Source organism: Balaenoptera ricei, chromosome 2 (assembly GCF_028023285.1).
Source record: "Balaenoptera ricei isolate mBalRic1 chromosome 2, mBalRic1.hap2, whole genome shotgun sequence".
Classification (NCBI taxonomy): domain Eukaryota; kingdom Metazoa; phylum Chordata; class Mammalia; order Artiodactyla; family Balaenopteridae; genus Balaenoptera; species Balaenoptera ricei.
This window is the reverse complement of record NC_082640.1, coordinates 16593767-16609006: the sequence shown is the minus strand read 5'-3', so window position 1 is coordinate 16609006 and position 15240 is coordinate 16593767. Positions and strand designations below refer to the sequence as shown.

Here is a 15240-nt window from a genome sequence, read left to right as displayed (position 1 = left end):
ATTTTGCTCCTTCATGGCAGAGCAACAAATCGCTTGTGTGGCCTGTCATCTGGTCCCTCCTGCTCTGTGTCGTCCTGTGGAACTAGGAACACAGGGAGCTGACACCATGCTGATCTTGCTCTTGCTGTCTGTATAAGTAATTCAACACCATTTGTGCCCACTGTCTCCGTACCAGCCTAATATTTGGAAGTATGACAAGCCAATCTCATAGCTGCCACTGTGCTGCCACTTTGGGGCTGCCTGACTGCTTGCCAATCATGTAAACAAAAGCATGTTTAAAAAATAGTTTTTAAGATACAACAATGAAAGGGGATAGAAAGTACCGAAGAAGTTTAGCGGAATGAATTGGAAAGAATTGGGTAGATTACGAAGTTTATAAAGATTATAACTCAGATCTACTAAGTGAGACATCTCAAAATATGAATTCTGTTCAGGCTGACGTCTTGCTAAGGGAAAAAAGGTCTGATACTCATACAGATATTCATATACTGGTATGACAGTAACACTGAAATTCTCCTGATCCAATTGGTAAATAGCTCTGCCCCATGGTAAATGGGTAAATAGCCAATCAAGTGTCTGCCAACTGCCCTCACCCCTTGACCTTCCCAGGATCCAGCACCTAAAGGAGTAATCTTTAGCACAACAAATGGTATACAGAACCCTGCTTCACTGCTAATATTTATTCTAATAAGTTGGTGCCCATATTATCCTGGTTCTTCATATTTTTGGTATTCACCAAGAACAAGACAGTATATGCCTGAAGAATATAAATTACATACACGCACACATGCACACCATTTTTTTTTCTAGTACCAAAAAAACTTTAAAAAGGAAACTTTAAAAAGGACTGGAAATAAAAGCACAGTAGAACTGTCAAATAAAGAAGGGAATAGACTAAGAAGGGCTGGCAGCAAAGCAATGGATAAAAATTACAGCAAACCAAGGAAATAAAGGTATACTAAAGATTCCTGTTAAACTAAGTAAAATAGAATTATACATTTTCCTAAAATATCTGATACCACAGTAAAATAGTTTCTTGCACTCTATATGGCTGGCTAAGGGTGATTTTATGAATGATTCATTACAACAGATAGGATATTAGAAATAACTGGGTAACTAAATTGGTTGAATAGAGACAACGGTATTAAAGAGACATCTTACTCCAAATGCATGATTTCAAGTAGGCCTTCAATATCACCAGGTAATCAAAAGATATGTTCCTGTCCATTCACTCTTCCATTTAGTGACTATTACAAATCCTCATCTCTCTTCTCAAAACTCCCATCTTATCCTCACTCTCAGCTGATAACCTTTCTTTCTACTTCCCTGAGAAGACTAAACCAACCAAAAGATAACTTCCACAGGCTTCTACACCACATCTACCCTATATCAGCATCTGCACCCTGATACTCTGCCTTCCTACCTGGTTTCATACATAATTATCCTAGCCCCTATTCCATCTCCACTCACATATTCAACGATACTGTCCCAGCAATTCCTCTTTGACTCTTTTTTTTTTTTTTTTTAAAGAAATTCACGTTCTTTTATTTATTTATTTATGACTGTGCTGAGTCTTCGTTTCTGTGTGAGGGCTTTCTCTAGTTGCGGCAAGTGGGGACCACTCTTCATCGCGGTGCGCGGGCCTCTCACCATCGCGGCCTCTCTTGTTGCGGAGCACAGGCTCCAGACGCGCAGGCTCAGTAATTGTGGCTCACGGGCCCAGTTGCTCCGTGGCACGTGGGATCCTCCCAGACCAGGGCTCGAACCCGTGTCCCCTGCACTGGCAGGCAGATTCTCAACCACTGCGCCACCAGGGAAGCCCACCTCTTTGACTCTTTATATCATAAATCTTTTCCTGTCTAATGGGTCATTCCTATTAGCATACAAACATTCTGTTATTTTTCCTAATTTATAAGAGCCTTATTTTGTCCCCACTTCCCTCCAGCTACTATGCTATTTTTTTCCCCCTTTTGCAGCAAAACCACTCCAAAGCATTGTCTATGGTTACTGTCCCCAACTGCCCTCTGTCCAGAGATTTCTCATAACAACTGCTCTTCTCAAGGTCAACAAATGACATCCTTTCTAAATCCATTGGTCAGTTCTTAGTCCTAATCTTCTTGACTGATCCACAGCATCTGACATCATTGACAGTCCCTTTGCATAGTCTTCCTTCTTCATTTATCTTACAGGACAGCACATATACTGGTTTTCTTTCTGCCTCACTAGGTCACTCCTCATTCCCCTTTGCTAGCCCCTCCTTTTGTCCCAGACTTCTTAATGTTGGAAGGGTCCCAGGGATCAGTCCCTGGTCCTCTCTTCTCAATTTACACTCACTCCCTTCATGATATATCTACCCTTAAGTTCCATCCATATGTAAACGGCATCCCAATTCCTATTTTCAACTTACATCTCTCTCCCGAACACCAAAACATATATGTAATGGCTCACTCAAATACACCTAACATTTCTGACAACTCAGAATATCCAATATCTTCAAACCAGAACCCCTGATCTGCCTCCTCAAAACTTGCTTCACCTACAGCCTACCCCAGTGAAGGTAGTATCAATTCCATCCTTCTGGCTGCTCAGGCCAAAAGCCTTGAACTCATTCTTGGCTATTTTTCCTCTCACATGCAACATCCAATCCATCAGGAGAGTTTACTGACTCCACCTTCAAAGTATGTCCAGAATCTCAAAGCTCACCAACTCCACCACAACCACTACCCTGTTCTGAGCCACCATCATCTCTTCCATGGATTACTGCAAAAGCCTCCCAACTGGACTCCCCATTTCTACTCCTGACCCTGTATAGTCAATTTTCAACACAGCAGTCAGAATGGTCCTTTTGAAACGTATGTCAGATCATGTTACACTCTGCTCAAAACCCTCCAGTATCTCCCCAATGACAATCAGAATAAAACCCATTTTTTTTAAGAAGACCTAAAGAGTCTTCCATTTATTTCCTGTCAGGACCTTTTCAAGTCTGGAATAGTTTGCGATCAGGAACAAGACAAGGATGCCCAATCTAGCCTCTTTTATTCAACATAATATTGGACATTCTAGCCACAGGAATCAGACACAAATCAGACAGCAATCAGAAATAAAAGGAATCCAAACTGCAAAGGAAGAATTAAAACTGTCACTGATTGCAGATGATATACTATACATAGAAAACTCTAAAGACTCCACCAAGAAACTATTAGGGCTAATAATTAAATTCAGTAAAGTTGCAGAATACAAAATTAATATACAGATATCTGTTGCATTTCTATGCACTAATAAAGCTCTATCAGAAAGAGAACTTAAGAAAACAATCCCATTTGCAACTGCATCAAAAATAATGAAATACCTAGGAACAAATTTAACTAAGGAGGTGAAAGACCTGTACTATGAAAACTAAGAGAGTGATGAAAGAAATTTAAGATGACACAAATAAATGGAAAGATATATCATTCTCATGGATTGGAAGAATTAATTGCTAATGTGCCCATAATAATCTAAAGCAATCTATGGATTCATTGCAATTCCTATCAAGGTACCAATGACATTTTTCACAGAACAAATAATTCTAAAGTTTGTATGGAAACACAAAAAACCCAAAGAGCCAAAGCAATCTTGAGAAAGCTAGCAGTATCACGCTCAGTGATTTCAAACTATGCTACAAAGCTATAGTAATCAAAACAGTATGGTACTGGCACAAAAAGAGACACACAGATCAATGGAACAGAATAGAGAGCCCAGAAATGAACCCATGCTTATATGGTCAGTTTTCTACAACAAAGGATGCAAGAATATACAATGGGGAAGAGACAGTCTCTTCAATAAACGGTGTTGGAAAAACTGGACAGCTACATGAAAAAGAATGAAACTAGACCTCTTTCTTACACCATATACAAAAATAAACTCAAAATGGATTAAAGACTTAAATATAAACCCTGAAACCATAAAAATGCTAGAAGAAACACAGGCAGTAAACTCTTTGACAGTGGTCTTAGTAATATTTTTTTGGATCTCTGTCCTCAGACAAAGGCAACAAAAGCAAAAATAAACATACGGAATTATATCAAACTAAAAAAAAAAAAAGCTTTGCAAAACAAAACAAAAAGGCAACCTAATGAACGGGATAAGACATTCACAAATGATATATCTAGTAAGAGGCTAAAATTCAAAATATACAAAGAACTCATACAATAGCAAAAAAACAATTCAATTACAAATGGGCAGAGGACTTGAATAAATACTCTTCCAAAGAAGACATGCAGATGTCCAACAGGCACATGAAAAGAGGCTCAACATTGCTAATCATCAGGGAAATGCAAATCAAAAACCACAGTGAGAAATCACCTCCCAACTGTCAGAATGGTTATCATCCAAAAGACCAAAAAAATAACTGTGGGCAAGGATGTGCAGAAACGGGAACCCTCATGCACTGTTGACAGAAATGCAAACTGATGTAGCCACTATGGAAAACAGTATGGAGGTTCCTCAAAAAATTAAAAATAGTACTGCCATATGATCTAGTAATTCCACTTCTGGGTATTTTTCCAGAGAAAACAAAAAAACTAATTCAAAAATATATATTCTCCCCAATGTTCATATGTTCATTGCAGCATTGTTTACAGTAACCAGGATATGAAAGTAACCATCAATAGATGAATGGATAAACAAAATGAGTTTTATATATATATATATATATACTTAGAACTAGAAAGCAGAATGGTGGTTGCCAGGGGCTGAGGGGGATTGGGGAAATGCGGTGATGTTGGTCAAAAAGTACAAACTTCCAGTTATAAGTTGAATAAGTTCTAAAGATCTAATGTTTAGAACATTAGCATGGTGTTTACTGTTCATAATACCATTGTATTGTATACCTGAAATTTGCTGAAAGAGTAGATCTGAAGTGTTCTCACCACAAGAAAAAATAACTATGGAGGTGCAAAAAAATCACTGAAGATATTCTATGATGATGATTTATTCATCTATTTAATTTCAAGACAGATAAACCTCAAATATCAAACATGAGTGTCAACAGATAATGGAAGTATTATTGTAATCATTCATCTGAATCTTCCTCCCACCTACCACAAAAAGGATTTTCTCAACTAAAAAGTACAAATTTATTCTTTGGAACATATCCCTGTCCCTATGCAATTTTTAATGATGGTGTTCTTGAACAATGAAATATTTCACTACACCTTAAATATATTATGGAAGCTACCTAATCAAACTGAGAGAAGAGTTTATAAGCCAGATATTTCAAAGCCAGCAGTGTCCAATAGAACTTTCAAACAATAGGCACATGTGGCTACTAGGCACTTGAAATGTGGCTAGTGTGACTAAAGAATTGGTTTTTCAATTAAATTTAATTGAATTTTAATTTTCATAGCCACATGTGCCTAGTCCCATTTCAAACTATTAAAAATTTCAAATAGGAACAAGCTGACTAGATCTTCTGATTTGATTTAGAAGCTCTATGTATAGTACAAAATCTGAACCACTATCTTCCATTCATTACTAATTATATACCTACTCTTACTGTTTAATTCTTTTAACTCTTACATTTTACTTACTTGGGTTTAGATGACATGTCTTTGAAGGAGAATTTAGACCCTTCTTTAAGGCGATTTTTCAGTTCTTCAAGTTTGTGCACCTGCTTTACTATTTGTGCAATGCTTAAACTGACTGTTTTATCAGGTGCTGGAAACTCTGCTGAAAAAGTTTGATCTTTACTTATCTAAAATAATAAAATTAGCCAGTTACTTAGGAAATACTCATTTTTCTCCCATACCTCAAAGAAATTTCATTATTTATCATATATAAATAAGTGTTGTATTATCTTATCTATCTATAGCTATAATCACATACTAATATTTCACAATATTAGTGAAATTATATGAGCAATTGCCTAGCAACAGAATTATAGCTAAGTGTTGGCTTTTACATGTCAGAGCTCAAATTCAATCTTCTCTTTATTATTTTAATATATAAGAATTTTAAGCAAGTTAAGTAACAATTATAACAGGATCAGTTTAAGGCAATTCAAAATATTTAAAAGAGAACTCTAATCTTTATGATGGGAGGAAGAGCTGAAAAAAGAAAAGTAGTCAAGCCATAGTCTTAGGACACAGCAAAGAGAAATTCTAACATTAGGAATTTAAAACAGAGACTTCACTTTAGTAATGGTTACCTGAATGGGATTAAGATATAACAGCAGGAAGTAAGTACTGGGCAATGTACTGGAAGTCTGAGATTGTGGGATGCAGAACAAGTGGAAGGGAAGCAGAAGTTGTATGAATACTCTATGGACAAAGGCAAGATCCCTAATAAGAGGACATCAATCATAAACTGAACCTAAAAAGTGACACAGCAATCAGCTACAATTATCAATTTATTGCCTCTCATCTAAAATCCATTCTTCATTGTCCTGTTTATAGTAGTGGAACATTTCTATCTTGACAGGCAGCATGATGTTAACTTTTGTCAGCAGAGGGCCCTAGACACTAGAGGAGGAAGAAGCTTTTCTTCCAAGTTCTGTCATCTCTCTCTGTTTAATCCTAGGGCAGTACACAGTGTAACTAGTAGTACTCACCTCCAGCAAGTTTCAACAGCACCACCCCTATGGATGGTTTCCTGGCAAGGTCCCTGGCATGGCACATTCCCCACAGGCAGCTTCTCCCAGAACTTTAAGGACTAAACCACAAACATAGCCAAGGTAGAACTAGAATAATTCTCTAACTCACTAAGGCTATCCTGGAAATCATTCTGCTATATTAACAGCACACATAAAATCTTTTCCAAAATAAGGATAGAGACCAGTATTTCTCAAACTGGTGGCAAAGCATGTGAAAATAAAAGTATAAAAAACTCATTAAAATAACATTAAATTTAATGAAAACCAATATATAATTTTATGAATAAGCATATATCATATTATGCATGACTTTTTAAATACAGGAGAAATATTTAAGTTGATAAGTTTTCTCTTGCCACTTATTTACTATTTTATGTAAATTATGGAAAGAATAATAACTAAATTTCCATTTTTCAATTTTAGGAGAAAGAATGGGTCAAATTCAGAGTAGACCAGATACATGCAGGAGTATTGTATATAAATCACTAAGAAACATTTTAGTCTACCCATTTATTCCTTCTTTACCTAAATAAAAAGATTATAACCAATGGTTATTAAAATTTTTTAACTTATACCTCAAATTGGTTTTCAAATGAGATAAAATATTAACTTAATTAACAAGAAATGCTGCACTTACCTCTTCCATCTGATTGACCTGTCGCTGAAACCACTTTAAATAAAAGAAGGAACAGGAAGGAAATAATATTGACAAGTCAATTTCTGCAGTGAAATAAATGAGTACGTGTGTGTGTGTGTGTGTGTGTGTGTGTGTGTATCAAATATTAGTTCTACACCAAACATCATTTTATCTTAGGGTTCAGAATGGGGCTAAGGCAACATGTAACTGAAACGTAAAATTTTTAAATATATATAGCAGCAAGTTTGGGAGTTATTTTTACTTCCTCAAAACTCAGAAAACTCTTTTTTCACTTATATGTATTTCTGTATTAAATTTTAGTAGGCAATATATTGAACATACCTTAAAAAGAGATTCCAAAATCTGGAAAATAAAGTTTTAATGAAAACATTTAAAAATAAAATTCCTCACAACATATGATATAATAAAATATTTAATTCAAGTCTCTTGTAATTTTCAATCACCAAAATACACAAGTTTCTAAAATATAACTATAAATCTATAATCCAATCACAATATTTTTATATTTACAGTTTTTAGTACATCTTGCATAGATAACTTAGTTCTACAAAAGAAAAGAATTTTCCATTGTTACAGATCTACATTAAAAAACCCCAAAATAATTCACATATATGATTTCATCTATTTTCTTAATATAGGTAAGAAATAAAATTTAAGTTCTTCTCAGAAGAGCATTATTTTTTTTCATAGAGCTGAGAGTACAATAATGAAAAGCATTATCTTACGAACATTATTTCTTCAATATAACTTTGCTATGCTAAAAGGTCTAAGAATCAAGATATAAAATATTACACTACTACTTGATTTTTTAATGGAAAATGCAAAGAACTGGTTTGGGAGATTATGAGAGAAAATGAATATACAAAACCTATCACACGGTCCAAACTACCAATATTTACCATTTACAAAATGTAATGCTAAACTGATTACATTTGCCACAAAAAACAACCAAACCCACTCTATTACAACCAAATAAAAGTTTTGATTTACATTATTAAAGAAAAATTTTATTACATGCATTCAGGCAGAAGAAAAGTTGCTTAACTGAAAAAAATCAGGCTAGTCTAAATTTCTCTTCTTTGCCACTAACTCTAGATCAACAGTTCAAAAACTGTGACACCACAACCAAAAGCATCAGCATCACCTAAACAACCATATTTGTTAGTAATGCAGATTACCAGGCCCTGCCCCAGCCTACTGACTCCAAAGCTCTGGAAGTAGGACCAGTAATTTGTATTTAAACTATCTATCCCTCTAGTTGATTCCTTTGCATGCTAAAGTTTAAGAATCACTGCACTAAGTAATAAGAAAGCATAGGTCTAAGCAAAAAGGGCTGAGACCCTCAAGAAAACATACCACAGCAAATTAATGTCCACATCTGAAGGAAAATATTTTCAGGTGTATAAGGATTTAGAAAGTAATGTCCAATAAGGCATACTACCTTGCAATAAAGTCATTCTTTCCACTATCCGGAGAGATTCCAAGGTTCTCAAAATCTCTTTTCCTGTCTGGGAACGTAATGGGAATCCCTTGTATATATCAATTTATCCACTTATTGCAGTCAGGGTTCTACAATTACTTAAACCACTTAAAGCCTGGAGAACAGTGGCTTTCTTAACTACTGAACCATCAATAACACACCATCAATTACTACTGGTACTGCTGAATGTAGGACATTACTGATAAAAATAAGTGGAATATGAAAATTGACCAGAAGTGAGGAAAACCAACATTAGACACATAACACTAAACAGAAAAAAATTCTATGATACTATGGAGTAACGTCTATAAAGTTCTTGGGGGAAATATTAAACCTCCATTCTAATTTTAAAGATATTATCATTTAAATGTGAAGCCAAAATGAAACTATTTTCAGGAATTCAGATTTAGAAACTATTTTACCACACATTCTAACCTAGCAAAACAAAAAGTTAATCTCAGAAAAGTGAACACAAGAAAAAACTATAAGCAAAGTAACAAGGAAATACCCCACTCTACAAAATTGTTGTTAATGGGGCTGGCATTTAATGTAGCTGTTATAAAAAGCTTCCTAAAGAGAAGATAGATAGCATAATGTTTAAAATTTAAAAAGGAAAATAATATTAATATGAAACTGATATACCAGATAGACACAGGGTGTCATAGAAGCCAAGGGAAGGGCACTTCAAGAACCAAATGGTCAACAACGTCAAATTTGCTGAGGTGTCAAGAAAGATGCACACTTGATTTAACACTATGGGAGTCATTACTATCTTCAGATGGCTAGTTCAATGGACACTGGGGGCAGAAGACAAACTGAAGTACAGATAAATGGGAGAAATATGAAGTAAGTATAAGAATATTTTTGAAGAGGACTGTGTGGGAAAAGGTAGAGCAATGTTGGGCAGTACTGGAAGGAAATATGCACTCAATGGAAGAATTTTATAAAACCTTGTTTAAAAGTCAACATTTTATTTTTTTATGATGTTAACATCCACAATCACATTCCCTGGATACTAAAAATTACTAAAAGGGTAGAATACGTCTTGATATTTTTATGGGCTATTTATATTTCCTCCTTTGCAAACACCTTTTTTATTTCCTTTGAGCATCTTTTATTGATTTACCTTATACTTATTGACAGGTAAATGTTATCTATATACTCTGGATTTCCTCTGTCTTATATATGTGATCTAAGTATTTTCCGCTATTTGAAACTTCTCCTGCACTTCTCTTTATGAATTTTTTACACAATAGAGGTTTTAATTTTAATATACTCAAATTTAGCAATCTTTCCCTTTATGACTTATATATTCTTCTGTAATTGTTCCTTGCTCCAGTTCATAACGACAGCCTCCTATATCTGTATCTAAATATGTTATTGCTTTTGATTTTTGTATACACTATAAAGAATAAACTTTTTTTACCTTATAAATAACCACTGTTCCAGGGCCATTTATTATGCTACTAATTCTCTATCATTAATAAAATTTTCCATATATAAAGGGGTCTATTTCTGAGCCTTTATTCAATTCCATTGGTCTATCTAAACTTGCACCAAAAGCACACAACCATAATTAATATAGCTTTCTAACAAGTCTTGGTATCTGCTAGGGCAAGTCCTCTCACCTGTTCTTTGTCTTCAGAACTCACTTGGTTATTCTTGGTCCATTTAACTTCTATATAAAATTCACAATCAGTTGCAAATTTCCACCAGAAAGATAAACCTATTGGGGGAATTAGGGAGTGATGACAGCAAAACTGGCTGTAGAGAGTCCCAAGGGCCTATCCTTCACAGAAACACTGAAGAAAAATAGAGCAAAAACTGTTACAAACAACTTTGTGAAAACTCTGGGAAACAGTGAAGGCTTTACAGGAGCCAAATAGTGATGGATCAAGAAAAATGCAGGTTAAACAGTCTAGGAGACCTTTGTGGCATTTAAACCTAGCCTTGCCCCACCCACTTCCCCAGAGCACTGGCAGTCTTAAAGACAGCAGCCTCCATTCCTGGTGTGGGTATATATTATAGTTCTGGAGGAAAAAGAGGAATTGTGTTTTTCTGTTTTGTCCTGTCTACAGGTTCCTTGAAGGACTTGTAGCTTTTACCTTTGTTTCATCTCAGAACTCTCTCAGGGCAGAAAACCAGCAAAGTGGAGAGTATTCCGCAAAAAAACTGAAAGGTAGTTAAACAAGCCACTGCTCCCTGGAGAAAATGATTATAGTTGAGGCAAACAATATACATGTCAAAGCCTAGAAGGAAAAACTGGAGAGAGTTACTTTGGAAAAATAAGGATTTTGAAATTCCCATATATTAGGGGCAATCTAGTAAGCTGCACACTTGCCCAGGGCAGGACTCATGCTCAGAAAATATTGTAGTAGACACTAAACTTTCACTTCTGCCTGGTCTTTAGCTCCACACAAGTAGAAAATGAAGGCTAAGGCAGATCTGTAAACAGCCTGGCTAAGTTTTAAAGAAGTGCCTCAAAACAGAGCCAGTCTTCAAATACCAGGAGAATATTTTTTTCCTCCTTTTCTTTATGTTTTTGTGGCTCCAGGCACTTAAGGAAATCTCTGTCAAACCCACTAATTGACCACATCTATAGGAACAGAAACCTGAGAGATGAACACAACAAAAACTACAAACTTGAAGAATAAATAGTTTAGATTTCTATTTTCCAATTTGGCATGTAAGGAGCCTAGATTCACCACACTGTCCTAACAAGTAAAAAGCTGAACAAATTAAAAATCAACAAATCTTCTTAAATCTATCACAGAACTAAAGTCACAGAGCAAAAAACATGGCCCCCAAAATTGGAGAGACAGGCAATACAGGAGAAGAGAGAGAGAAAGGACCAGAGAAAATATTTGAAGAGATTAGAGTCGAAAACTTCCCTAACATGGGAAGGGAAACAGCCACCCAAATCCAGAAAAAGCAGAGAGTACCATACAGGATAAACCCAAGGAGAAACACACCAAGACGTATAGTAATCAAACAGCAAAAAATTAAAGACAAAGAAAAATTATTGAAAGCAGCAAGGGAAAAACAACAAATAACATACAAGGGAACTCCCATAAGGGTAAGAGCTGATTTCTCAGCAGAAACTCTACAGGCCAGAAGGGAGTGGCATGACATATTTAAAGTGATGAAAAGGAAGAACCTACAACCAAGATTACTCTACCCAGCAAGGATCTTATTCAGATTCGATGGAGAAATCAAAGGCTTTACAGACAAGCAAAATCTAAGAGAATTCAGTACCACCAAACCATCCCTACAACAAATGCTAAAGGAATTTCTCTAAGTGGGAAACACAACAGAAGAAAAGGACCTACAAAAACAAACCCAAAACAATTAAGAAGATGGTAATAGGAACATACATATCGATAACTACCTTAAACATGAATGGATTAAATACTCCAACCAAAAGACACAGGCTCGCTGAATGGATACAAAAACAAGACCCATCTATATGCTGTCTACAAGAGACCCACTTCAGACCTAGGGACACACACAGACTGAAAGTGAGGGGATGGAAAAAGATATTCCATGCAAATGGAAATCAAAAGAAAGCTGGCGTAGCAATACTCATATCAGATAAAATAGACTTTAAAATAAAGACTATTACAAGAGACAAGGAAGGACACTACATACTGATCGAGGGATCAATCCAAGAAAAAGATATAACAATTATAAATATATATGCACCCAACATAGGAGCACTTCAATACATAAGGCAACTGCTAACAGCTATAAAAGAGGAAATCGACAGTAACGGAAAAGTAGTGGGGGACTTTAACACCTCACTTACACCAACGGACAGTTCATCCAAACAGAAAATTAATAAGGAAACACAAGCTTTAAATGACACAATAGACCAGATAGATTTAATTTATATTTGTAAGACATTCCTTCCAAAAACAGCAAACTACACTTTCTTCTCAAGTGCGCACGGAACATTCTCCAGGATAGATCACATCATGGGTCACAAATCAAGCCTCAGTAAATTTTTAAAAATTGAAATCAGGGCTTCCCTGGTGGTGCAGTGGTTGAGAATCTGCCTGCTACTGCAGGGGGCACGGGTTCGGGCCCTGGTCTGGGAAGATCCCACATGCCGCGGAGCGGCTGGGCCCGTGAGCCACAATTGCTGAGCCTGCGCGTCTGGAGCCTGGGCTCCACGACAAGAGAGACCACGATAGTGAGAGGCCCGCGCACCGCGATGAAGAGTGGCCCCCGCTTGCCACAACTAGAGAAAGCCCTCGCACAGAAATGAAGACCCAACGCAGCCATAAATAAAACAAATAAAATGAAACTTTAAAAAAAAAATTGAAATCATATCAAGCACCTTTTCTCACCACAACACTATGAGATTAGAAATCGATTACAGGGGAAAAACATAAAAAACACAAACACATGGAGGCTAAACAATACGCAACTAAATAACCAAGAGATCACTGAAGAAATCAAGGAGGAAATCAAAAAATACCTAGAGACAAATGACAGTGAAAACACGATGATCCAAAACCTATGGGATGCAGCAAAAGCAGTTCTAAAGAGGGTAGTTAACAGCAATACAAGCCTACCTCAAGAAACAAGAAAAATCTCAAATAAACAATCTAACCTTACACGTAAAGGAACTAGAGAAAGAAGAACAAACAAAACCCGAAGTTAGCAAAAGGAAAAAAATCATACAGATCAGACCAGAAATAAATGAAATAGAAACAAAGAAAACAATAGCAAAGATCAATAAAACTAAAAGCTGGTTCTTTGAGAAGATAAACAAATTGAAAACCCATTAGCCAGACTCATCAGGAAAAAAGGGAGAAGACTCAAATCAATAGACTCAGAAATGAAAAAGGAGAAGTAACAACAGACACTGCAGAAATACAAAGGATGATAAGATATTACTATAAGCAACTATATGCCAATAAATGGACAACCTGAAAGAAATGGACAAATTCTTAGAAAAGCACAACCTTCCGAGACTGAACCAGGAAGAAATAGAAAATATAAACAGACCAATCACAAGCACTGAAATTGAGACTGCAATTAAAAATCTGCCAACAAACAAAAGTCCAGGACCAGATGGCTTCACAGGTGAATTCTATCAAACATTTAGAGAAGAGCTAACACCTATCCTTCTCAAACTCTTCCAAAATATAGCAGAGGGAGGAACGCTCCCAAACACATTCCATGAGGCCACCATCAACCTGATACCAAGACCAGAAAAAGATATCACAAAGAAAGAAAACTACAGACCAATATCACTGATGAATATAGATGCAAAAATCCTCAACAAAATACTAGCAAACAGAATCCAACAACACATTAAAAGGATCATACACCATGATCAAGTCGGATTTATCCCAGGAATGCAAGGATTCTTCAATATACGCAAATCAATCAAAGTGATACACCAAATTAACAAACTGAAGAATAAAAACCATATGATCATCTCAATAGATGCAGAAAAAGCTTTTGACAAAATTCAACACCCATTTATGATAAAAACTCTCCAGAAAACTGGAATAGAGGGAACCTACCTCAACATAATAAAGGCCATATATGACAAACCCACAGCAAACATCATTCTCAGTGGTGAAAAACTGAAAGCATTTCCTCTAAGATCAGGAACAAGACAAGGATGTCCACTCTCACCACTTTTATTCAACATAGTTTTGGAACTCCTAGCCACGGCAAACAGAAGAAAAAGAAATAAAAGGAATACAAATTGGAAAAGAAGAAGTAAAACTGTCACTGTTTGCAGATGACATGATACTATAAAAAAGAATCTTAAAGGTGTCACCAGAAAAACACTAGCGCTAATCAATGAATTTGGTAAAGTCACAGGATACAAAATTAAGGCACAGAAATCTCTTGCATTCCTATACACTAATGATGAAAAATCTGAAAGAGAAATTAAGGAAGCACTCCCATTCACCATTGCAACAAAAAGAATAAAATACCTAGGAATAAACCTACCTAAGGAGACAAAAGACCTGTATGCAGAAAAGTGTAAGACACTAATGAAAGAAATTAAAGATGATACAAACAGATGGAGAGATATACCATGTTCTTGGATTGGTAGAATCAATATTGTGAAAATGACTATACTACCCAAAGCAATCTACAGATTCAAGGCAATCCCTATCAAATTGCCATTGGCATTTTTTACAGAACTAGAACAAAAAATCTTAAAATTTGTATGGAGACCCAAAAGACCCCGAATAGCCAAAGCAGTCTTGAGGGAAAACAACGGAGCTGGAGGAATCAGACTCCCTGACTTCAGACTATACTACAAAGTTACAGTAATCAAGACAATATGGTACCGGCACAGAAACAGAAATATAGATCAATGGATCAATGGAACAGGATAGAAAGCCCAGAGATAAACCCACACACCTATGATCAACTAATCTATGACAAAGGAGGCAAGGATATACAATGGAGAAAAGACAGTCTCTTCAATAAGTGGTG

At 35.9% G+C, this 15240-nt stretch overlaps 1 protein-coding gene across 19 annotated transcripts in view; it reads right to left on the bottom strand.

Annotated features, from left to right (window-relative positions):
- Positions 1-15240, bottom strand: part of CCDC7 (coiled-coil domain containing 7) — a 327078-nt gene that overhangs the window by 275334 nt on the left and 36504 nt on the right. For 17 of the 19 annotated variants that reach the window (XR_009500275.1, XR_009500273.1, XR_009500274.1 and 14 more), the window contains 3 exons: positions 7611-7631; positions 7269-7301; positions 5571-5734 (listed from right to left, as the gene is read on the bottom strand). The exons of 1 other annotated variant lie outside the window; for it this stretch is intronic. Coding sequence is in view for 3 of the 18 variants with exons in the window: in XM_059911398.1 (XP_059767381.1) it covers positions 5571-5734; positions 7269-7301; positions 7611-7631 (218 nt within the window). In the remaining 15 variants the exon portion in view is untranslated. Of the gene's footprint in view, positions 1-5570; positions 5735-6589; positions 6691-7268; positions 7302-7610; positions 7632-15240 lie in introns of those variants that run through there. One more of the 19 variants, XR_009500292.1, reaches the window with a different exon arrangement.